The 25,811-nt window shown below is 39.4% G+C and overlaps 2 protein-coding genes across 3 annotated transcripts in view; one reads left to right on the top strand and one right to left on the bottom strand.

The window, feature by feature from the left end:
* trim55a (tripartite motif containing 55a) overlaps positions 1-16,195 on the top strand; it is a 48,849-nt gene extending 32,654 nt beyond the window's left edge. For both annotated transcript variants that reach the window (XM_053673506.1, XM_017495031.3), the window contains 7 exons: positions 567-662; positions 7,738-7,883; positions 8,218-8,305; positions 8,512-8,534; positions 8,610-8,734; positions 14,034-14,383; positions 15,757-16,195. In XM_053673506.1, the coding sequence (XP_053529481.1) occupies positions 567-662; positions 7,738-7,883; positions 8,218-8,305; positions 8,512-8,534; positions 8,610-8,734; positions 14,034-14,383; positions 15,757-15,852 (924 nt within the window). In that variant the 3' untranslated portion in view covers positions 15,853-16,195. The remainder of the gene's footprint in view (positions 1-566; positions 663-7,737; positions 7,884-8,217; positions 8,306-8,511; positions 8,535-8,609; positions 8,735-14,033; positions 14,384-15,756) is intronic.
* Positions 16,196-16,237: 42 nt separating this feature from the next.
* Positions 16,238-16,863, bottom strand: LOC108280206 (corticoliberin). The gene has a single exon (XM_017495033.3). It carries the CDS (start codon positions 16,861-16,863, stop codon positions 16,372-16,374), a length of 492 nt encoding a protein of 163 aa, XP_017350522.1. The 3' UTR covers positions 16,238-16,371.
* Between the last annotated feature and the right edge of the window lie 8,948 nt (positions 16,864-25,811).

Below are 25,811 nucleotides of genomic sequence, written 5' to 3'. Positions count from 1 at the left end.
CAGCCGTTGTGTCACAGTGTACCGTTACACCAATATCCAGTACATATTACTATACATGGTTGTTACTATATCTACATCATGGTTGATTGTTATTAACACTGTAACCATTGTATTACATATTGTATTTATTGAGAGATTAAGTGATAATATTCAGCAAATGTGCAAAAATGGATGACATTAGTCTGCTAAAGATAGTTGCCAGTATCTCAGGCTGTTAGTAGACTGAGAATTTGGAGTCAAAATGAAAAGGGATGTATTAAATAAGATTTTCTTCTGCCCAACCTTACATTTAGCCTACATACTACTGCTTTGCTGACAGTAGCTGAAAGGCTACCCTATCAGAAGTATTCTTCTCTAAGTGAAGAGAAACACTTTAGTCATGCTTTCTCTGGGGCTGGCTACAGTATGCCCACTATGTCAGATAGGACTACAACACTGAGATTTAATTAAATTTATTTCTCTTCTTTGTATGTGTGTAATTTTGCTTGTATTTCCTCATTGTAAGCCCTTTGGATAAAAGTGTCTGCTAAATGAATAAATGTAAATGTAAATGTGTGTTTTTGTAGACAGAGTTGACAGAGGGTGTTGCTATGCTAGTGGGAAACAATGACAGAATTCAGGCCATCATCAGCTTGCTGGAGGAGAGCTGCAGAACAGTGGAGGTGTGTGTTTGTTTCTGTCTGTTATACATGCTGTACAAACATGTTTAGGGCATCATATTAGATATGGTCCATGGTTCTGTAGGACCCTAGCACAATCTTTCCTTGCAGAAAAAAACAGCCAGTGGAAACACAGGAAACACAGTTGTCCTTTCTTAAGTTAAGGTTAACATTAAATATTTTGCATAAGCCATGCACATACAGGGGTGCTCAAAAGTTTATGAACCTTTTAGAATTTTCTATATATCTACGTAAATATGACCTAGAACATTATTAGATTGTCACAAAACATCATTAGAAGTCCTAAAAGTAGATAAAGAGAACCCAATTAAACAATTGAGACTAACATATTATACTTGGTCATTTAATTATTGAGGAAAATGATCCAATATTACATATATGTGAGTGGCAAAAATATGTGAACCTCTAGGATTAGCAGTTAATTTGAAGGTGAAATTAGAGTCAGGTGATTTCAGTCAATGGGATGACACTCAGGTGTGAGTGAGTGACCTGTTTTATTTAAAGAACAGGGATCTATCAAAGTCTGATCTTCACAACACGTTTGTGGAAATGTATCATGGTATGAACAAAGGAGATTTCTGAGGACCTCAGAAAAAGAGTTGTTGATGCTCATCAGGCTGGAAAAGTTTACAAAAGCATCTCTAAAGGATTTGGACTCCACCAATCCACAGTCAGACAGATTGTGTACAAATGGAGGAAATTCAAGACCATTGTTACCCTCCCCAGGAGTGGTCAACCGACAAAGATCACTCCAAGAGCTAGACGTGGAGTAGTTCGCGAGGTCACAGTAGAATCCAGGGTAACTTCTAAGCAACTAAAGGCCTCTCTCACATTGGCTAATGTTAAGGTCCATGGTCCTCCATCAGGAGAACACTGATCAACAATGGTGTGCATGGCAGGCTTGCGAGGAGAAAGCCACTGCTATCCAAAAAGAACCTTGCTGCCTGTCTGAAATTTGCTAAAGATCACGTGGACGAGCCAGAAGGCTATTGGAAAAATATTTTGTGCATAAATGAGACCAATATAGAATTTTTGGTTTAAATGAGAAGAGTTATGTTTAGAGAAAGGAAAACACTGCATTCCAGCATAAGAACCTTATCCCATCTGTGAAATATGGTGATGGTACTATCATGGTTTGGGCCTGTTTTGCTGCATCTGGGCCAGGACGACTTGCCATCAATGATGGAACAATGAATTCTGAATTATATCAGCAATTTCTAAAGGAAAATGTCAGGATATCTGTCCATGAACTGAATCTCAAGAGAAAGTGGGTCATGCAGCAAGACAACAACCCTAAGCACATAAGTCTTTCTACCAAAGAATGGCTAAAGAAGAATAAAGTTAATATTTTGGAATGGCCAAGTCAAAGTCCTGACCTTAATCCAATAGAAATGTGGAAGGCCTGAAGCAAGCATTTCATGTGAGTGTCACGACTCCCCCTTGAAGCAGCGTGCTCTAAGCGCGAATGCGCGAGCACCTGCTTTTCCATTGTTGACTGTAATGACATCTGGACACGTGTGTTTTGTTTCTGTTTCTGTCATGTCTCCTCCCTGTTCTGTCATTGGCTGGGATTTCACGTGGGTCTGAATTGCTCTCAGCTGCTAGCGGTTTAGACGCTGATCATGTCCGCATATATACCGCGCGCCTCCCAGCACACAAGGTGGAAGATTAATACTTTAGAGTTAGTTTAGTTCGTATCGTAGTCATAGTCACGGTCCATGTTTAGAGTTAGTTTAGCTCGTATCATAGTCATAGTCACGGTCCATGTTTAGAGTTAGTTCGCGCTGGATTATCCGCTTCCAGTCCCTCGTCATAGTTCGTTTCTTGTTTTGTTTATCGACCCTGTTTTCTGTGACCACGACCTAGATTCCTGCCTTGCCCCGTGTATGCCTGTTTGCCAATCGCCTGACCTCTTGCATGTTTATGGATTACGTTTTGGATCACGTTTTGGATTTGTCTGCCTGTCTCTCTTTCAAATAAACAACTGTTCATCCTGCACTTTCATCTGTCCTATCTCTGCTCCGTCACGATTCATGACAGAATCTTCCGCCGAAACATGGATGCAGCAGGAGAACGGAGGAGACACAGAACCCGGAAGTCGACGCCAACCGTCCCCGCTATGGACTCAGTCCACTTCGCACAATGGACATTTATGGAGCTTCCTGATCCATTTGACGGATTTTTCGGTGCTCCTGAATATTTTCTGGTAGACTGTCAATTCTATTTCGCCAGCCTGTTAGACCCTAAGCCAGAGGAGAAGCAATGGCTCCAATTCATGTGGTCCCGGTTCTTTGGATCGGCCCGTCAATGGGTGCAGCTCAGACTGGATAAGCACTGTAGGAACCTGCACAGTGTAGAACAGTTTGTGGGGGAATTCATGATGCGATTCGGGAGTCCGGAGGCGAAGGACGAGCTAGAACAACTTCTCAGGGGGGTAAGTCTGGCAGGCGAACCTGCCCTGCCGTTTACCCACTACTACAGGCAAATTCATGTAGAGCTCAACTCTGAAATACCAGTCAAGCTTCCAGTCCCCGAAATCCCAGTCAAGCCTCCAGCCCCTGAAATCCAAGTCAAGTCTCAAGTCCCTGAGGTCCAAGTCCCAGTCAAGTCTCAAGTCCCTAAGGTCCAAGTCCCAGTCAAGTCTCAAGTCCCTAAGGTCCAAGTCCCAGTCAAGTCTCCAGGCTCTGAAGTCCCAGTCAAGCCTCCAGGCTCTGAAGTCCCAGTCAAGCCTCCAGGCTCTGAAGTCCAAGCCAAGCCTCCAGGCTCTGAAGTCCAAGCCAAGCCTCCAGGCTCTGAAGTCCCAGTCAAGCCTCCAGGCTCTGAAGTCCAAGCCAAGCCTCCAGGCTCTGAAGTCCAAGCCAAGCCTCCAGGCTCTGAAGTCCAAGCCAAGCCTCCAGGCTCTGAAGTCCAAGCCAAGCCTCACGTCCCTGAGGTCCAGGCCAAGCCCCACGTCCCTGAGGTCCAAGCCAAGGCTCACGTCCCTGAGGTCCAAGCCAAGGCTCACGTCCCTGAGGTCCAAGCGAAGGCTCACGTCCCTGAGGTCCAAGCCAAGCCTCACGTCAAGCCTGCTGATCCAGTTGACCAAGCTCTGCTAATATCTAAGCCTAATGACCAAGTTCTGCTCACGCCCCAGTCTGCTGACACGCCCAGCCAAGCTCTGCTCACGCCCCAGTCTGCTGACACGCCCAGCCAAGCTCTGCTCACGCCCCAGTCTGCTGACACGCCCAGCCAAGCTCTGCTCACGCCCCAGTCTGCTGACACGCCCAGCCAAGCTCTGCTCACGCCCCAGTCTGCTGACACGCACCGTCAAGTTCTGCTCACGCCACAGTCTGCTGACACAGCCACCCAAGCTCCGCCCATGCCCAAGGTTCACCTGGTGACCTCAGAGCCTCAGCTCCCCTGGTCAGCTGTGGACGTCGCTCAGCCTCCCTGTTCAGCTGAGGTCATCGCTCAGCCTCCCTGTTCAGCTGAGGTCATCACTCAGCCTCCCTGTTCAGCTGAGGTCGTCGCTCAGCCTCCCTGTTCAGCTGTGGTCATCGCTCAGCCTCCCTGTTCAGCTGAGGTCGTCGCTCAGCCTCCCTGTTCAGCTGAGGTCGTCGCTCAGCCTTCCTGCTCCATGGCAAACATCGTTCCCCCCTTCTGCTTTGAGGAGGCCCACGCTCCTCTCCCCGGCCGCACGGAGGCCCACGCTCCTCTCCCTGGCCTTACAGGGGACGTCGCTCTGCCTTCATGCTCCGCCGAGGACGTCACTCAGCCTGCCTGCCCGGCTGCAGACGTCGCTCCGCTTTCATGCTCCGACGAGGACGTTGCCCTGCTTCCCTGCTCCGCTGAGTACAGTGCTCTGTTTCCCTGCTCCACCGAGGACGTCGCTCTGCCTTCATGCTCCGCCGAGGTCGTCGCGCAGCCTGCCTGCCCAGCTGCAGACGTCGCTCCGCCTTCATGTTCCGACGAGGACGTCGCTCTGCCTTCATGCTCCGACGAGGACGTCGCCCTGCTTCCCTGCTCTGCTGAGTACAGTGCTCTGTTTCCCTGCTCCGACGAGGACGTCGCCCTGCTTCCCTGCTCTGCTGCGTACAGTGCTCTGTTTCCCTGCTCTGCCGAGGTCATCGCTCAGCCTCCCTGTTCAGCTGAGGTCGTCGCTCAGCCTCCCTGTTCAGCTGAGGTCGTCGCTCAGCCTCCCTGTTCAGCTGAGGACGTCGCTCAGCCTCCCTGTTCAGCTGAGGACGTCGCTCAGCCTCCCTGTTCAGCTGAGGACGTCGCTCAGCCTCCCTGTTCAGCTGAGGACGTCGCTCAGCTTCCCTACGCCGCCAAGAACACCGTGCAGTTTCCTGGCTCTGCTTGGGACATTCAGCCCAGGGGGCCGGGGCCGCCAATGAAGTGGGATGACTCATGGCACTCCGGGAGAGGTGCCTTTGGGGGGGGGGTTCTGTCACGATTCCCCCTTGAAGCAGCATGCTCTAAGCGCGAATGCGTGAGCACCTGCTTTTCCGCTGTTGACTGTGATGACATCTGGACACGTGTGTTTTGTTTCTGTTTCTGTCATGTCTCCTCCCTGTTCTGTCATTGGCTGGGATTTCACGTGGGTCTGAATTGCTCTCAGCTGCTAGCGGTTTAGACGCTGATCATGTCCGCATATATACCGCGCGCCTCCCAGCACACAAGGTGGAAGATTAATACTTTAGAGTTAGTTTAGTTCGTATCGTAGTCATAGTCACGGTCCATGTTTAGAGTTAGTTTAGCTCGTATCATAGTCATAGTCACAGTCCATGTTTAGAGTTAGTTCGCGCTGGATTATCCGCTTCCAGTCCCTCGTCATAGTTTGTTTCTTGTTTTGTTTATCGACCCTGTTTTCCGTGACCACGACCTAGATTCCTGCCTTGCCCCGTGTATGCCTGTTTGCCAATCGCCTGACCTCTTGCATGTTTATGGATTACGTTTTGGATCACGTTTTGGATTTGTCTGCCTGTCTCTCTTTCAAATAAACAACTGTTCATCCTGCACTTGCATCCGTCCTATCTCTGCTCCGTCACGATTCGTGACGGTGAGGAAACCCACCAACATCCCAGAGTTCTGTACTAAGGAATGGGCTAAAATTCCTCCAAGCTGATTTGCAGGACTGATCAACAGTTACCATAAACATTTAGTTGCAGTTATTGTTGCACAAGGGGGTCACACCAGATACTGAAAGCAAAGGTTCACATACTTTTGCCACTCACAGATATGTCGTATTGGATAATTTTCTTCTATAAATCAGTGACCAAGTATAATATTGTTGTCTCATTTGTTTAATTGGGTACATTTCTGACTTGTGTGAAAATCTTATGATGTTTTAGGTCATAATTAGGCAGATATATAGACAATTCGAAAGGGTTCCCAAACTTTCAAGCACCACTGTATAATGTGTTCACCTAGAACAGTACACTAGCAATGCATTGCAGCATAAATAACCAGCAGTAGCCAAAGTTTAATATCATTATCAACTTTGCCAAAAAGTCCTTGTTATCAAATAGCATGTTAACTCATTCTGTAAGCTAACAGCCTAATTTGAATGTAACCATCTGCAGAATCCACAAAAAACACAACTTTTACTGTCATTAATTATCTGAGTTAATCAACAAAGTAAATCACTTACTTTCCAGAAAAAATATATGAAATCAGAATTGGTTGGTTTTGTTGTTGGTGCTGCATTCTAGAAGGCCTGCATCCTTCTTCTTCTTCTTCTTCTTCTTCTTATTATTATTATTATTATTATTATTATTATTATTTTTCTTCTTCTTCTTCTACATGGCTTAATAGATGGACCAGCCTTTTATCTGGTCATTGTAGCTTACATTTCCTTAAATTTGTGAGAGGCAGATTCTTTATTTCAAATTAAATATTTCTTTGTTTTTGTATACATTTGGAATCTTCCATGACAGAATTATATGCAGTTTATATACTGTATATTGAAGATGTATGACATATCAAGATTAGGTAATATGGTATCATGAGCTTATTGTCTGCATTGGCCGCATTAGTGCAATTATCAGTTAGTGCTTAGTCTGACACTTAATGGAACACTAACCAGTAATTCCACCTCACAGGAATAAAAACTGTATAATTGTTTGTGTGCTTGTCTGCATGAGAGTTCTTGCAGCTCCAGTGCCCTCCACTAATAATTACCCCTGGTAAATATGAGCAAAGAAAGCTGTGAAAAATTCTTTGTTAATATATAACCTTTTGATATTTTGTTTAAAAATTCACAAAAATACTCTGCTCTCATGGATATCAAACAATTGCAAACACAACACAGGTTTATCCTCCAAAAAACCCAACTTTGTTATATACAGGATTTCCCACAATTATTGGCATCCCTATGAATTCATATGAGAAAAATATATTTGAAGTATATTCCAATTGATATTTAAATTTTTTTAGTACACTTGGGTGACTAGTAACAGGAAATTGTTCAACTATGACTTCCTGTTTCACAGGGGTATAAATATTAGGTAACACGTAAATATGTTGGTGGCTCTTTAATGTCTGTGGCTGTTTTCTGCCAGAGGACCTGGACATATTGTTAGAATACATGGCATCATGGACTCTACCAAATTTCAACAGATATTACATGAAAACATGACTTCCTCTGCCAGAAAGCTTAAAATAAGCTTTCCAATAAGTTGGATTTTTCATCAGGTCAATGATTTCAAAAATACATCAAAATCAACACACAAATGTTTTACTGACCACAAAATCAAGGTCTTGCCATGGCCATCCCAGTCCCCTGATTTGAAACCCATAGAAAACCTGTGGGGTGATCAGAAGAGGAGAGTCCACCAGTGTGGACCTCAAAATTTGAAGGATCTGGAGAGATTCTGTATGGAGGAATGGTCTCATATTCCTTGCCATGTATTCTGCAACCTCATCAACAAAAGATCAAAATGTTAAACAATAAAGACTTTTAGACTTTAAGAATTTTTCACAGACTTCTTGGCTCATATTTACCAAGGGTGCCAATATTAGTGGAGGGCACTGTATAATTATGTGTGCCATTCATTTCTGTCTATCATGTGCATAGGAGAATGGGCGCAAGCAGAAATCTCATGTGTGCGAGACATTTGATCACCTGTATGCATTGCTGGAAGATAGGAAAGGGGAGTTGACACTGAAAATCAGTTCTGAACAGCAGGAGAAACTTGATTACATCAAAGGCCTACAGCGCAGGTACACACACAAACATATACACTATATGACCAAAAGTTTACAGACACCTGACCATCACACACATATGTCCTTGTTGAACATCCCAGATTTCATATTTTGTCCAACCTTTGCTGTTATAAAGACCTCCACAAAGACACACAAAGACATCCTATGCAATTATGTGCTTCTAACAGTGTAGGGAAGGCCCACATATGGGTTTGATGGTCAGCTGTCCACTTACTTTTACTTTATAGTGCACATCTGATAGCCAACCTCTTACACACACATTAAGAGTCCATAAGAAATAATACACAATCAGTCAGCTCCAGAATTATTGGTGCCTTTACTTACACAGGTACACAGAGCACCTGGACAAGAGTGCAAAGCTGGTGGAGACAGGAATCCAAACCATGGAGGAACCAGAGATGGCCATCTTCCTGCAGGTCACAGATACACTCTTGTAAAATGTTTTCTATTTATTACTATTCATAACTATACTTAAGTTTTGCTAAAACTATACCTAACCCATTATTTTACTTCAGGAACTGGAGCTTTTACTTTTTCAGTTGTAGTTGCATAATGTTCTTTAAACATCCAGAGTAAAATTAGTTATTGACCTAAATGCTGTCTCTCTCACCCTCTTTAACAGAATGCAAAGCCTCTACTACAGAAGTAAGTAAACACAGAAGGATTTAACATAGTTTCACATAGTTTTAATCCTTTACAATGTTTATTTTTCTCTCTCAGAATAGCAGAGGGCAGAAACACATCTTACTTGGAGAAGTTGGAATGTGGCTATGAAAATATGGATCATTTTACTGTCAGTTTTGATCATGAGAGGAGAGCCATCCTTAGCATTGACTTCACCAGAGGTAACTGTGTGAGTTTATAAGTTCATTTACACATTAGCTAAGGTGCAAAATAAAAGGTTGTTGTTATTTCTGGATAACTTTATTATATTTTTGATGATGGTTGTCTGATAGATCTCTTCCTGAATAATCGAATACATATTTTTAAGGGAATAATTCATAATCATAATAATTCATAATCATTGTAGAGCACTTCTAAACTGTTGTAATGCAATGCCATTATCTGTATTTGTATCTGTATTTGTTCCGTGCTCAAAATATTCATATCTGTTTCCATATTTAGATTTAGACCAGATCATTTTATTTGTGATCATCATTTTATATGTGAAACCCTACCCCTGGAAACACTGGAAAAAACACTGAGGAAAACAGTGCTGCTGGAAAAATAAGTGATTTTTACTCGCAATTTATAAGAACAAATAGCAATTTGCAGAACTTTATTCAACTCTGATCAAAACACCATGTGGAACTTTCTGGACAGCTTTTTATATTCTATATAATGTGATTGAGTAAGCAAGCTAAATATGTTTCACAACAAAATGTCTTTCCAAAATCGGTTGCATTTATTATAGTTTATTATTAATGTTATTAATACATTTATTAGACAATAATATTTTATTTGATTTACTTTGGTTTGGGGTTTTTTAACATTCCAGGACGGTCAGAAAAGTTAACTGGCTTTTATCGGAATTCATGAGAATTTGAGGTGTGCTAGAGGACAGTTAATGAGAGCTTTGCTACGGTGGGTTAGTTTAAAAAAATACTCTGCAGCATCCAATATCTTGTTTTATAGCAAATAAATTAAATTGAAATAGTTACATTTAGTACATTTCTACAAAATGACACAAAAAAATTACAAAGTGATAAAAAATGTGTCTCCCTTCCCCAGTGCCCACATTTTTTCATCCAATTTCAGGTCTTTTGTGTAGTTTTTGAGATCTAGTTGGGCTAGAATTTTTGCTAAAACCTGGAAACCCTGGTTAATGATGTTACCTCAAACACAGTTGAATGAATAGCTGCCAGACTGTATGCTGGATGATTGTAGGTTGTTGACGCTCAACTGTTGATTACAGGGTTACTCTTAAGATTCACTAGATAGTAGCCTATAACAATAATCAAGCCCCCTGACTTAATTTTGTCGTTGTTAATGTTGTCCTGTCTCACCAAAATCTATGGTCATGAGCCCAGTAGCTCATTGCTGCATTGCACACAGTATATCTTGGCTACCGGAGTAAACCAGTGATGAAAAAATTTTATAGTGTTCCTCTTATTGATATCATGTTAATGAACTTGGCCTTTGTCCCCCAAGCAGGGTTGCTAATTTCTGCATATAACATCGATGCTTTGCAGATGCTGCAGATCAGATATGTGTGTGCACCATTGTTAACTTGTTTCCAGGCAAAGACTAAGAAAAAGAAGAAAAACCTCACTGCTTTTTCCTATGCCTGAACATTTTGGGTTAGTTTCTAATTTTTTGTGTGAGTTTTGAGTTGGGGGTGGAATTTTGAAACTTGTACCCTTGCCTGAGAGCTTCCACAAGGTGTCCCTTCAACCTCTACATGAAAGTAAAAATATTGTTTAATTCTGGCTTTTTTGTTTTGTTTTATTCTGCTTGATCCCAGTCCTGATTTACAGACCTCATCTGAAGTCAAGAACAATAGCCTGTCTACTATTTGTATTTTTTTGTATTAATTTAGGACTCATTATCTGTCCATTCTGAATAATGTACTTATATTCAGTTATATCCCAATTCTAAAGAAGGGAAAGTGAAGATTTCTTTAATATATAAAGAACAATTTATTTAAAAAAAAAGTAGCAATAATTACTTCACATGAAAAATAGGATGAGGAAACAATATATACATTAGATTTTTTTGTGTCTGCTATTTGTTAATGGTAGCCATGGCAAGTTCTGATCTCTGTCTCACACTGTGTTTCTAAAAGTGGGGTCTGTGGCAGCATAGCTGGGGGTCTGTGGCTGCATAGCTGAGGGTCTGTGATTTATTTATTTTTATTAGTGAAAATCCAAATCCACACAAATATACACAAATATAAGTTATAGGACTATAAATATTGTCAGTTTGGACCTAATTCTGTTGGTGGACATTGCAAGATAAAAAGATCTTTGGCTCCAATGAATAACTAGAATATTATTGTACACAATAACTGGAATAATGAGTGTGTTTGATTAATTCACAAGAAAATATTTGTTAAGGGGGTCCATGGAAATAAATTGGTCTTTGGCTGCAACAATTTCCTGAACAGTAAAACCAAACTGAAACTTGCCATATCCATATAATTGCACATCCAGTATAAAGACCATTAGTAGTAAGTTCACAGTATGATGCTTCAAGAAAGTGTTCAGATCACAATATGCCCAAAAATTTGTGCTCATAATATATGTGTGAATGACAAGATATTCATGTTACTAAATATTTACGATGAAACTTACGGTCACGGTAATCTAAAGTTATCATTTAAAGAAAGGCATTGTTTTAATGAACCTTATCATCAAAACCCAGTGATTGGTAGAATTTGGCCTTCAGCTGGTGGAAACCATTTTTAACAAACATTAGAATATGTAATCATCATTCTCGAAGTGGCTTTTAGGCTTAGTAAATCACATTGTGCTAAATTAATCTATTTGCACAGACTCAGATGAATTCAATTAAATTTTATTTGTATAGCGCTTTCTACAATAGACATTGTCTCAAAGCAGCTTTACAGAAATATGTAAACACGTATAGAGATATTAAAAGTGCGAATTTATCCCAATTGAGCAAGCCGGTGGCGACAGTGGCAAGGAAAAAGTCCCTAAGATGTTAAGAGGAAGAATCCTTGAGAGGAACCAGACTCAGAAGGAAACCCATCCTCATCTGGGTAACAACAGATAGTGTGAAAAAGTTCATTATGGTTTTATATGAAGTCTGTGTGGCCTTAGAAGCAGCCTTAGTCCCAGCAATCTGTAATTGAAGTAGGTGAGAGCTCCATCCAGAGGTGGGATATCCGAAACGGATCAGGCAGGTCCGGAGAGCAGAAAGGATCAGGATCTCTAGTATCTCCATAAAATCATGTGTGGCTCGGCAGAAGGATTTATTAGGACTGTGCTTAGCGTAACAGAAAGTCTATCCATGGTAGGCTTGAGTAAACAAATATGTTTTAAGCCTAGACTTAAACACTGAGACTGTGTCTAAGTCCCGAACACTAATTGGAAGACTGTTCCATAACTGTTGGGCTCTATAAGAGAAAGCTCTTCCCCCTGCTGTAGCCTTCGCTATTTGAGGTGCTGTCAAATAGCCTGCATCTTTTGATCATAGAAAACCAAAAGGTCGCTTAGATACTGTGGTGCTTTATAGCTTTATAGGTTAATAACAGTATTTTATAATCAATGCGAGATTTCACTGGGAGTCAATGCAGTGTTAATAAGATCGGGGTTATGTGGTCGTATCTTCTGGTTCTAGTTATGAATCTAGCAGCTGAATTCTGGACTAACTGAAGTTTGTTTGGGCTCCTACTGGAACATCCAGACAGTAAGGCATTACAGTAATCTAGTCTAGAGGTGACGAAAGCATTAACTAATATTTCTGCATCATATAGTGACAATATATTTCTTATCTTACAAATATTTCTGAGATGAAAGAAGGCTATCCTAGTAATATTATCTACATGAGCATCAAATGATAGACTGGAGTCAATAATCACTCCAATGTCTTTTACTGCTGCACATGATGAAACAGAAAGTCCATCCAGAGTTACTATGAGATCAGAAAGCTTACTTCTAGCTACACGTGGTCCTAGTACAAGTACTTCTGTCTTATCAGAATTAAGTAAAAGTAAGTTAGTTAGCATCCAACGTCTAATGTCCTTTACACATTCCTCAACTTTATTAAGCTGCTGTCTGTCCTCTGGCTTCGCTGAAACACACAACTGTGTATCCTCAGCATAACAGTGGAAGCTAATTCCATGTTTACGAATAATTTGACCTAGAGGTAGCATATATAAAGTAAAAAGCATGGGCCTAAAACAGAACCTTGTGGAACACCAAATTTAACCTTGGTATGCATGGAGAAGTCTCCATTTACATCTACGAACTGATAACGATCGGTCAAATAAGACCTAAGCCAGGAGAGGACTGTTCCCTTAATATGCCAACAACATTTTCTAATCTATCAAGGAGAATAGTATGATCTATAGTATCAAAAGCTGCACTAAGGTCAAGTAACACAAGCATGAATCAGTTTGCATCTCTTTTGCAGGTATAATTTACACAAGACTTTATCTCTCTCTCTCTCTCTCTCTCTCTCTCTCTCTATATATATATATATATATATATATATATATATATATAGAGAGAGAGAGAGAGAGAGAGAGAGAGAGAGAGAGAGAGAGAAAGAGAAATAAGTATTAGACGCATCGACATTTTTTCCAGCAAAAATACTTCCAATGAGGCTATTCACATGAAATTCTCAGTGTTGACTCAAGAAATCTAGAACTATAAAGAATTCACAACATTAAAGCCTATAAATGAAGTTGGTGTGATGTTGTGTGTGATGTTGCTTCCACTTGCAGATGATGGCCCCAATGGTGCTTACTGGAGGATTCAGAAGTTTAGAAATAAGTCTGTATCCGATTCCATCAATATGTTTTACAGCAATAAAGTTCCAAAGGTCTTGGGAGAGCGCTTTGCTTTTACCCATCATGAGATGTTTCTTGTGTGACACTTTGGAAATAAAAAGCCTTTTTATAGATCATCAATTTACTAACCCAGCTGATATTAATTTGCACAGATAGGGGGTATAATACTTTTTCCCTGTTTAATTCCACTTTGTTACACATAACTTTATTTATGGACTTTAATGTTGTGAGTTCTTTATATTTTGGGATTTCTTGAGTTAATACTGATGTCTGGTGAACATTTCATGAGGATAGTCTGATTGGAAATATATTTACTAAAAAACGTCCAATACTTATTTCCCCCCACCATATGTGTGTTTTATATATATATATATATATACACACACACACACATACAGTATATATATATATATATATATATATATATATATATATATATATATATATATATATATATATATATACATACAGTATAATGTGTGTGTATATATATATGTATATGTTCTTTCTTGCCCTTTTGCATTTTTCTGTCTGACACTTACAGCACTTCCACTGAGTGTGTACTAAGATACCATGATAATACCATGATGTGGGAGCTTTTGGATGTTGGTGTTAAAGGATGTGTTTCATTTTGGTGATATTTCTATGTAACACTTCGTGGTCTGCAGATGATTATGAAGCTGGTGACAATCATGATGAAGAAGAGGATCATGAAGATGAAGTGGTTAATGATGTGCGTGTCCGTGGCCAAACTCAGGAGACTGAAGGATTAAAGACCCCCGCTCTCAAGCAAACCCCTATTCTGACTCCAGACTCCCCACAAGTTGTGGACAGCACATCTCAACTGACTGCTGGTCTAAGCCCTGCCCAGACACTGGACTTGTGTTCAGCACCGAACACACCACCAACCACTTCCACTCCTGCCCAAACAACAACCACCAGGATGTCACAGAATACATCCTCAGTCACACCCACTCCAAACACAGCCCCCAGCACTCCAGAAAATAGAACCACAGAGGTAAACCAATACAACATGATTCATAGTCCAATACACACAAGCAAATATATTGCATACATCAGGAAAAGTGAATCAACAGAAATAACTAGCTAATCCTAGATCAATATTCTTCCCCATGCTGTCTGATTAAGTGTGGCTATTTCATCACCTTCATCAGAATGTTTACTTCTGCATTCATTCAGTATGTGAGAGTGGGAGATTCTGCAGATGCCAGGCATACATTCATGAAGAATCCAATTTGTCAGTGCATGATATACATTGGTGCTTGAACGTTTGTGAACCCTTAAGAATTTTCTATATATCTGCATAAACATAATCATATTTTCACACAAGCCCTAGTAGACAGAGAGAACCCAATTAAACAAATGAGACAATGAGACGGGTGAAAGTGAGCACTGTTTTATTTACACAATCTTCACAACAAATGTTTGTGGAAGTGTATCATGGCACAAATAATGGAGATCTCTAAGGATTTCTGAAAAAGAGTTGTTGATGCTCATCAGGCTGGAAAAGATAAAACAAAAAACATCTCGAAAGAGTTTGGACTCCATCAATCTACAGTCAGACATTGTGAACAAACGAAGGAAATTCAAGACCACTGTTACCCTCCCCAGGAATGGTCAACCAACAAAGATCACTCCAAGAACTAGACATGTAGTAGTTTGCGAGGTCACAGTAGAATCCAGGGTAGCTTCTAAGCAACTAAAGGCCTTTCTCACATTGGCTAATGTTAATATTCATGAGTCTACCATCAGGAGAACACTGCATGGCAGGGTTACAAGGAGAAAGCCACTGCTCTCCAAAAAGAACATTGCTACCCATCTGCAGTTCAAAGATTTCACAGACAAACCAGAAGGCTATTGGAAAAATGTTTGTGGATAGATGAGACCAAAATAGAACCTTTTGGATTAAGTGAGATGTGTTATGTTTGGAGAAAGGAAAATTCCAGCAAGAGCACCTTATCCCCCCTGTGAAACGTGGTGGTGGTGGTGGTGGTATCATGGTCTTGGCCTGTTTTGCTGAATCTTGGCCAGGACTGCTTGCCATCATTGATGGAACAATGAATTCTAAATTATACCAGTGAATTCTAAAGTAAAATGTTAGGACATCAGTCCGTGAACTGAATCTAAATAGAAATTGTGTCATGCAGAAAGACTGTTGCCCTAAGCATTATTATTATTATTATTATTATTATTATTATTATTATTATTATTATTGTTGTTGTTGTTGTTGTTGTTGTTGCTGTTGTTGATATTGAATTTTTTAAAAGGAATATTAGATATGAGATATAGCTACATACCCATTTTGCATACTTCATCTTCTCAATACCTTCTCTCTCTCTCTCTCTCTCTCTCTCTCTCTCTCTCTCTTAGGGGTCCACCAACCCTAGCACAGGACTTACCACTCAAAGCTCAGATGGCCTTCCACGCCATGTTTTCTCCTTTTCCTGGCTCAATACCCCCAAGTAAAAATTCTATACTAAATGGGAAAGTTTCTCAGAAATTATGCTTGTTCACCAGGAATTCAGCAGAGACATCATGACAGTTTCTTTCTTTTTTTTTTTTTTTTTTTTTTTTTACTTTTTGTGATTTTTCTAAAGGGACAGTTTATATGCACACATGGCATATAAACTGTCAGATATTCCATTATGATAAAAAATATATTCTTTAACTACAGACTCCATTTCAGTCTCCAATAGTGGGACAATGTATAGGACAGAATAGAATAATTTAAAAGATGTGTAATTCACAGTAATTAAATGTGATAACTGCTATAAGCACTGAGTGTGAAATAAAAGAATATGAATATCAATTTCTCTACTGTTTATTTTACAACATAACTTCCTGTGTAATCACTGCAATAATACATCGCAACACCGTTTAATATAAAATTAGCACAATGAACGAGGGAACAGTATGAACATATGTTATAGGTTATAGTTCTATGGACATTATACTTCAGAAATTTAAGGGAATAACGTGTTGCTTTTACTTCCCAAAAAAGTCCATCATTTTTCGGTTGTTACTTGCCTGTTGAGCTAATTGTTCAACCCGTGCCATCTCCAACACCTCGCGCAGCAGGTGAAATGTCAGATCCAGGGAGATTGGCGGTTCATTGCCCCGACGCTTCCTTTCAGCCGAGTCCGCCAGCTGGATGAAGCTGTCCGTTAAAACGTTACCAAGCTCATCGACCTCTTCCTGCAACAACCTCTGTGTGAGCTGCAGCTGGAGTGCACGGTTTACGGTGGTTGCTCGTGGCGGAGCGCTTTGTTCAGAAGCGCGCAGACTCTGCTTTGGGTCATCCAGCCTGATGAAGTACTCTTCTCCCAGTCGCATGAGGATTGGTAGAAGGGGTCGCTGCTGTTCCGTTAGTTTAGAGCTAGCGCGCTCATCCTTAGAGAAGTCTATTGCTTTGCATTCGTTGCGCGGAATGAAAGTGCTGAGCACCGCCACCAACGCAAACAGCACGTACCGCTTCATTTAGAGGGATGCTCGGCGATCTGTAAACGGAAATGCAACATTACTGAAAAGTTCAGTTATTCACCTGTCCAAGCAGGACTGAAACAAAACTGAAAAACTTTCAGTTTAACCCGTTTTGCACGTAATTGAATGTAATTTGAAAATGAAAACTTTTTTTATATTAGAAAAAAAAAAATCATTTTAACCAACAAATATGCTAAATTTAACTGGACCTATAATAAAAGCTCTTGCATTTGCATCTTGCACTGAATATAAATAAACTTACGGCGAATATAATACGACGCTTTTCATATCTTTGTTTAAAAAATAAGAAATTAATTACTAGAAGCAGACCTTAAATGTTTTTTATTATGCCATTGCTTCTAACCGGGTAAATGAAACAACAGTCCTTACAGTAACCTACCTGCAAAACCCCGTTTTTCTGTTATTCTGTCCTTATACCTGCCTCTCAATCACAAGCAGACACAAGTCCCTGCAACGCAAGCTTGGATCAAATATATAGCCGAGAGGTGTGCTTAACTCAACCATGCTCACGCCCCACTGTAATATGAGAAGTGGGACTACGCGTTCCATAGTTTCGAAAGCCATTTTATCTTTTATTAGTATAGCGTACCACGTAGTAATAAAAAAATTATAAAATCCACTAATTGCTAGTAAATACAGTTTTTAGAAAATACATGGTTTCTAAACAGAACTCGAATTCAAGGCATCTGTAATTCAGTTTTAACTAGTCAGAATGGTATTTTTTACTTGGGAGAATGGTATTTTACTAGTTGACATTATTATTATTATTATTATTGCCAATACTTATTATTCTTTATATTTAGTGGTCCTTGCGAAGCTAGCATCACTATTGTAATCTCACATACTTATTAGCCTATTATTGCCGCTTGATACGCAAAAAGCATCACTATTATAATTGCCCTATATAGGTTCGCTATTTAAAAGTTGTTATTATTATTATTATTATTATTATTATTATTTTTATATAATTAGCCATACTTTTTTAAAATTATAATTTGTGGTGCTTTCAATGCAAAGGATCATTGTTATAATTTCCCTAGTTTCTCTAATTAAACGTATTATTATTATTATTATTATTATTATTATTATTATTATTATTATTATTATTAATGATGATGATAATAATAATAATAATAATAATAATAATAATAATAATAATAATAATAATAATAATAATAATAATAGTGGAGCTTGAGAAGTGGGGAATAAAACACGTGTGTTATATCTAGGATGTCATTCGGCTAACATGTTCGTATCACATATGTCATATCGCAGACAAAACATACAGTGCCCTCCACTAATTTTGGCACCCTTGGTAAATATGAGCAAAGAAGGTTGTGAAAAATTGTCTTTATTGTTTAACTTTTTGATCTTTTGTTAAAAAAAATCACAAAAATTTTCTACTCAAAAGATCAATATTTGATAATAATAACAATTTGCTTATATTTACCAAGAGTGCCAATATTAGTGGCTGGCACTGTACCTCAAAATATGGGAGAAGTGTGCTATTACTTTTCTTAGCGTTCCCACATGTACTTTGCGTGCACATGGGCAAAAACATTTTTGCCCCATAGAGAATGAACGGTTTCCATGAATGGAAATAAAAAGATGTAAAGATGTACGGATGTATCGGCCGATAAAGGCTATTTTTCACGACAGTTTAAAAACATCCAATGATCAGGGCCGATTATGTCCTGTCAATTATATCCTGTCAATCAAAAGAGTGTGGGAAAACACATCAGTTGTGTGCTGTGTGTAAAGATGATGTCTCTTGTGTGGAATGACGACAAAATTGCAGTTTGTAATCTCTGCACCACTAAAATTTTACACCGGAAGTGAGCAGCAGTGAAACAGGAATTTCGGCATCAAGAAAAATACATTTTCCCCACACTACTCGCGTGCTGCTCGCGCTGAATTAAAGCGCCAGTACATCCTTGAAAGAATTAAATGAAGCTGAGTTGACAAAAAAAGTATATATTGCACAGAAAAATATATTTGTAGAGTAGTATATTTCATATCCAGTTAATGTTAATATATTAAAGAAGTTTATATTATATATTACCAGTTTGATATTCAGTGATGAAGTAGAAATTATTTTATTTGTGGTGAGTGAATGTGAGACAAACAGGAGGCTTTTTAGAATTCAGTCAATTAATTCTATTAATATGAATTAATAATATTCAGTAAGTTAAGATATACCAGATACTAGATATACTAGATCATACTTTAATCTTCAGAATTTAGTTCATGTGTTAATGTTAATTTGAGTAATGTGTTTTCTATTTATGAGACCAGCTACTGTGAAACAACTTGCTGAAACGGAGAGAATAAAGTTTTTATTTGCATTTCTTTCAGAATTGTGGAATTCATTATTATTAATTTAAAAGAAGGCATAAAAGGCAGAACTATCAGTATCGGTATCGGCCGATATCACTCTGAATAATAGGTTATTGGTATCGGCTGAGAAATTTAGCATCGGTGCATCTCTAGTTTCCTGTCGCATTGTTGATGCATGTCGCTGTATGTGTGAACATAGCATCACTCTGTGAATGTACCTGTAACAGAAAATGTCACTTCATCTATCTCTCTATCAATGCCACACACTCTGCATCCATCGCTCTATCAGTCTACCAGTAGTACACACAAACACTCTCTCCATATTTCTTTCTAACAGTCTACCTGTATCACTCTCTCACTTCTATCTATCTATCTATCTATCTATCTATCTATCTATCTATCTATCTATCTATCTATCTATCTAATCAACTCTACAAGTACTGGCACCCTATCTGTCTGTCTATCTATCTATCTATCTATCTATCTATCTATCTATCTATCTATATCTAATCTAATGTAGCATTTCTTACCAAGTGATAGTTTAACAGTCAAGTACACTAACATACACGAATCACTGCCATCACAGACCAAATGGATACAGCATTTTTAGACTTCAAAGTTATTTTTAAAAAATAGACTGGATATAAAAAGTCTACACACCCTGTTAAAATGTCATTAAAAAAAAGTCATTATTGGGAGACGGAGACAGGTGCACTTGCAGATTAGCTTTAATATAAATATAAACAAAACACAAAACAGTAGTTATAGAACTTGTAACCATGAAACAAAGACCATAAACACAGCAACAGAGACAACTGCAAAGAAAGACAAACATAAGACAACCAGAGTAGTGCAAACTGTGGCTATAAATACCCATAAGTGCTTGATAATGATGATGAGTCTTTATTGATCACATATAAATATGCACAGTGAAATTATTTTCTTCGCATACCCTAGCATGTCAGGAAGCTGGGGTCAGCCATGATACAGCGTCCCTGGAGCACAGAGGGTTAAAGGCCTTGATCAAGGGCCCTGCTCAAGGGCCCAACAAGTGGCAGCTTGGCATTGCTGGAGCTTGAACCCTGACCTTCCGATCAGTAACTCAGAGCTCCAACAAGAACTATAGTTATAGAACTTGGAGCACAGAAACAATCCATGAAAGGAAGACCATGAAGACCATAAACACAGCAACAAAGACAACGGCAAAGAAAGACAAGCGTAAGACAATCAGTGTAGTGCAAACTGTGGCTATAAATACCTGTAGGTGCTTGTTAACAAGACTGAAGTTCAGGTGCAGGTGGTCATGTGGCATGATGGTGTGGTGCAATGACTGCTGGGAACTGTAGTCCAGAGTTCCTTCTCTGATATTACATGACAGAAACAGCACAGCCCTCAGTCTTTGGTAGGATTTACATCTGAGCCCAAATAGATTGGTATATGGAACTGTCCATGATTCCCTCTATTTTGAATAGAGTCCCAATACCAGCTGAAGAGAAGCAGGCCCATAGCATGATGCTGCCACCCATTATACCCAAAATGCCTTGGTCTCATAAGACTATAACACATTTAACCAAATGTTTTGGAAAACTTTAGGCATGCTTGATTTTTTTAGTCACTCTACCCCATAGCCCAGAATACAACAGATTCTTGTCACATGCATGGAGTGACCAGTAAATGGTAAATGGTCTGCACTTATATAGCACATTACACTGTGTCTCATTTGCCCATTCACACACACACACACACACACACACACACACACACACACACCCCAATGGTAGCGGAGCTGCCATGCAAGTTGCTAACTTACCTTATATCTATAATGATATCCGGTATATGCTTTGTAAGCTCTTTGGTACCATGGCTTCAGCAGTCAGATGAAACAAATAACAAAAGAAGATGCCAAGAAAATCTCACAGAAACAGCTGATCTTTATTTGGGATTAATCAGAATCATGTCATTGATGACATGTGTATGATAATTCCTTTTGTAATAAGTTTTTATGTACTTGGTTAATTCTGAGCATGGTCATATGCCCAGTTAAACAAGGGTGTGTACACTTTTTTTTAATGATACTCACATCACAGAATGATAAGCACAGAACCAGCATAATGATCTCTGGAGGGGCATTTTAACTAATGTCAAATTTAAATCAAATTACAATTTTATTTGTCACACACACAATCATACACAGTATGACATATAGTGAAATGCTTTTTATTACTGTCCATGACATAAAATTTACATAGACTAGAATTAAATTGTATATGATTAGAAAAAGGAAAAGTATTTTTAAAAAGTATAAAAATATAATGTAAGGATATAAATATGGGTGGCAGCAACATTCTGACTATAATTGGGATAAAGTGCAGACATGTGCAGTTGTTTTGTGCAATATGATGCTGTGCAACATTAAGTTGAGGTAGTTGTATTGAAGAAACTTGCTCACATATATGAAAAAAACATTTAAAAATACTGGGTAATGCAAGATAAAATTGTTACTGAAGATGATAGAATAGAAGATGTATTGAGTAAAGTGAAGTTAAGTCAAGCGAGTTTTAAGTGTCATTCCTCTATATAGCTTGTATACATTGGAACAAAATGTTGTTTCCTCTGGACCATGGTGCAACACAGAACAGTATGCGGGACTACATAAAGTGCAAATACACAACAGTGTAAGACGAGTGCAAGACAATAAATACATAGAACAGGACAATAAATACACAGGACAATAAATATGCAAGACAATAAATACACAGAACATGGGCTGTAAACTGTAAACTATTGTGTAGTGTAACAGCACAAGTATAGCAGCAATATTGACTCTGCAGTTCCCGTACAACACGGGACAGCTGGTCAGCATGCTCTCTATCGTCCCTCTGTAGGAGGTGGTGAGGATGGGAGGGAAGAGTTTGGCTATCTTCAGCCTCTGTAGGAAGTGGAGCTGCTGATGGGCCTTCTTGGCTAGGCAGGTGGTGTTGAAAGTCCAGGAGAGGTCCTCTGTTATGGGCACACCAAGAAACTTGGAGTTTTTGACTCTCTCCACATTTGTTCCAATGTGCAGTGGTAAGTAGTCTACTTCGGCCCTCCTGAAGTCGACAATCATCTCTTTAGCCTTAATGACATTAAGAAATAGATTAAAGGAGTGTAGTTGGTGTGGATGTTGTGAAGCAAGTCCAAGCTCTAGTCTTTGGTTTTGTCCTGGTTGAGGGCCCGGATGGCATTTGACAAGAAGCTCCTCCTCATTCTTTCTGTACTGGCCTTAGGGAGTGGAAGTGCTTCCCTGACCGCAACAGAGAAAAGAGTCCATTGTTCAAATTTCTGAGGTCCTTCACTATCTTCCTGGCCTTGGTCCAGCACCACTTGCTGAAGAGAGACTGCTGGTCAGGGAGCTCAGTGGAGATGGTGCACTCAGCTGATCACACCACCCTCTGGACAGCCTGCCTATCCTGCTTGGTGCTGCTCCAAAACCAGGTTGTGATTCTTCCTGTCAGGAAGCTCTCACTGGTGCAGGTGTAAAAGTTTCTTAGCACCTTTGAGGCAGTTTAAAGTCTCTTAAGTGTCTAAGGTGGTAAAGACACTGCCGGGCCTTCTTCACAGGGTGTTAATGTGACAGGACCATGAAGGGTCCTGCATGATGTGAACACCAAGGTACCGAAAACTGTCCACTTTCTTCACTGGGGTCCTGTTGATCTTAAGAGGGTAGTAGTTCCACTGCTTTGTACTGAAGTCCACTATCAACTCTTGCTGAAATTCATATTTTGTCCAATTATAACAGTGCTCTTCATTGCATGTCTGCGGTGCCCACTTGCTTCACAGAAATTAAGATCCTCATTGTAGCTCACATGTACAGAAAGAGGCTGTCTGATGGATACATAAACCGTCTAACTACAGTTTGTTATGTGATGTAGTGGGCAGGTAAATGATAATAACATAATAAATTAATGCTGGAGTTTCTTCTCTGATACAGAGAATATTGCTGGCACTTTGGTGTTAATAGACAAAATAACCTTTCCTTACAAATAAAATAAAATAATTCAAGAAGTTTATCAGTACATGCTGAGGCATTTATTTTGTGTTCTGAACACATTAGTCTGATTGTTATCATAATACAATTATGCATTATTTAAAATCTCACTTTCAGCATCCCACTTTGACCTTGAATTTGACATACATTGTCTCATTTAAATCTCTTACTTTCAGTGTAATATACAATTTGAGCATCAATTGTGTATTTGGATGGTCTACAAATAAAACAAGACATTATAAAGTCATGATTGTTCTGAAATATCTTTATAAATTGTGTTTAAAACAGTTATTCATAAGGTGATTCACAACAATGATATACAGTACTAAAAATGTTGCCCATTTAGGTAGATTCAATGTAGCTACTTTTTGTTATTAACTTGTAGTGTAGCTAACTACTTTTTTAAAAGGGGATCTTGACTGTAGCTTAACTACTTCAGACTATGAGTAGCTTGTAGTTTAAAAAGCTACAGTTTCAAAGTAGCTTCCCCAACACTGCTGGCCACACAGTCATAAGTGTACAACAAGTACAGCTGGGGCTCAGGACACATACAGTGGTGCTTGAAAGTTTGTGAACTCTATATTACTGCATAAATATGACCTAAAACATCATCAGATTTTCACACAAGTCCTAAAAGTAGATAAAGAGAAAGCAATTAAACAAATGAGACAAAATATTATACATGGTCATTTATTTAAAAAAAGAAACGTCTGCTCACATTCAACTGCTTTTATTTCCAGCAAATTTCTTAAGATGTGTATATATTTGTATTAACATAAAAACATTCAACAACTGAGACATAAACTGAACAAGTTTCATAGACATTTGTTTAACAGAAATGGAATAATGAGTCCCTGAACAAAGGGGTGAAGGTGGGGGGGGGGGGGGGGGGGGTGGGATGTTAATATACCAGTCGGTATCTGCTGTGGCCACCAGCTGCTTTAAGTACTACAGTGCATCTCATCCTCATGGACTGCACCAGATTTGTCAGTTCTTGCTGTGAGATGTTATTTCACTCTTCCACCAAGGCATTTGCAAGTTCGCGATCACGTCTGTGGGGACACATGGTTACATGTCATTTTCCACTGCAAGGATGAACAGCTGTCTTTCCTGTCTCCCTGTAGCACTGTCTTAGGCGTCTTACGTTACAGACATCGCAGTTTATTGCTCTGGCCACATCTGCAGTCCTCATGCCTCCCTGCAGCAAGCCTATGCCTTGATCACGCAGGTGAGCAGGCACCCTAGGCATCTTTCTGCAGGTGTTTTTCAGAGTCAGTAGAAAAGTATCTTTCATGTCCTAAGTTATTGTAACTGTGACCATAATTGCCTACCGCCTGTAAACTGTTAATGTCTTAAAGGCTTTTCCACATGTGCATGTGCAACAATTGTGTATGGTTCATTGAACAAGCAAAAAAAAAAAAAAACATTGTTAAGCCATTTCCAATAATGATCTGTAAAGATTATTTAGATTTTACAAAATTATCTTTAAAATACAGTCTCCTGAAAAAGGGACATTTCTTTTTTTTTGCTGAGTATTTATGTGAGTAGCAATGGTATGTGAACCCTTGCTTTCATTATCTGGTGTGACCCCCTTGTGCAGCAATAACTGCAACTAAACATTTCTGGTCATTGTTGATCAGTCCTGCACATCGACTTTTAGACAATTCTTCAGTACAGAACAGCTTCAACTCTGGGATGTTGGTGGGTTTCCTCACATGAACTGCTTCAGGTCCTTACACTCCCTTAATCTATTGGATTAAGGTCAGGACTTTGAATTGGCCATTCAAAAACATTAACTTTATTCTGCTTTAACCATTATTTGGTAGAACAACTTGTGTGCTTAGGATTGTTGTCTTGCTGCATGACCCACTTTTTCTTGAGATTCAGTTTATGGACAGACGTCCTTACATTTTCTTTTAGAATTTTTGGTATAATTCGGAATTCATTGTTCCCCCAATGATGGCAAGCTGTCTTGGCCCAGATTCAGCAAAACAAGCACAAACCATGGTACTACCCCACCATGTTTCACAGATGGGATAAGGTTCTTATGCTGGAATGCAGTGTTTTCCTTTCTCCCAATAAAATACTTCTCATTTGGACCAAAAAGTAACATTTTGGTGTTATCAATCCACAAAACATTTTTACAACAGCCTTCTGTCTTGTCCACATGATCTTTAGGAAACTACATAGGGCAGCAGTGTTCTTTTTGGAGAGCAGTGGCAACCCTTCTATGCATACCATTGTTGTTAAATGCTGTCCCGATTATGACTCATGAATGTTAGCCAATGTGAGAGATGCCTTTTGTTTCTTAGAAGTTACCCTGGGTTCCTTTGGTACCTCACAGACTATTACACGTCTTGCTCTTGGAGTGATCTTTGTGGGTCAACTACTCCTGCTGAGGATAACAATGGTCTTGAATTTCTTCCATATGTACACATTCTGTCTGACTGTGGATTGGTGGAGTCCAGACTCTTTCGAGATGGTTTTGTAATCTTTTCCAGCCTGATGAGCATCGGCAATTTTTTTCTGAGATCCTCAGAAATCTCCTTTGTTTGTGCCA

The sequence above is a fragment of the Ictalurus punctatus genome, chromosome 20 (assembly GCF_001660625.3).
Source record: "Ictalurus punctatus breed USDA103 chromosome 20, Coco_2.0, whole genome shotgun sequence".
Lineage (NCBI taxonomy): Eukaryota > Metazoa > Chordata > Actinopteri > Siluriformes > Ictaluridae > Ictalurus > Ictalurus punctatus.
This window is presented reverse-complemented; position numbering and strand designations above follow the sequence as displayed.

What these genes read in the sequence shown, in the direction of transcription:
- LOC108280206 (XM_017495033.3), bottom strand. Translation starts at nt 16,863, where the DNA reads ATGAAGCGGTACGTGCTGTTTGCGTTGGTGGCGGTGCTCAGCACTTTC.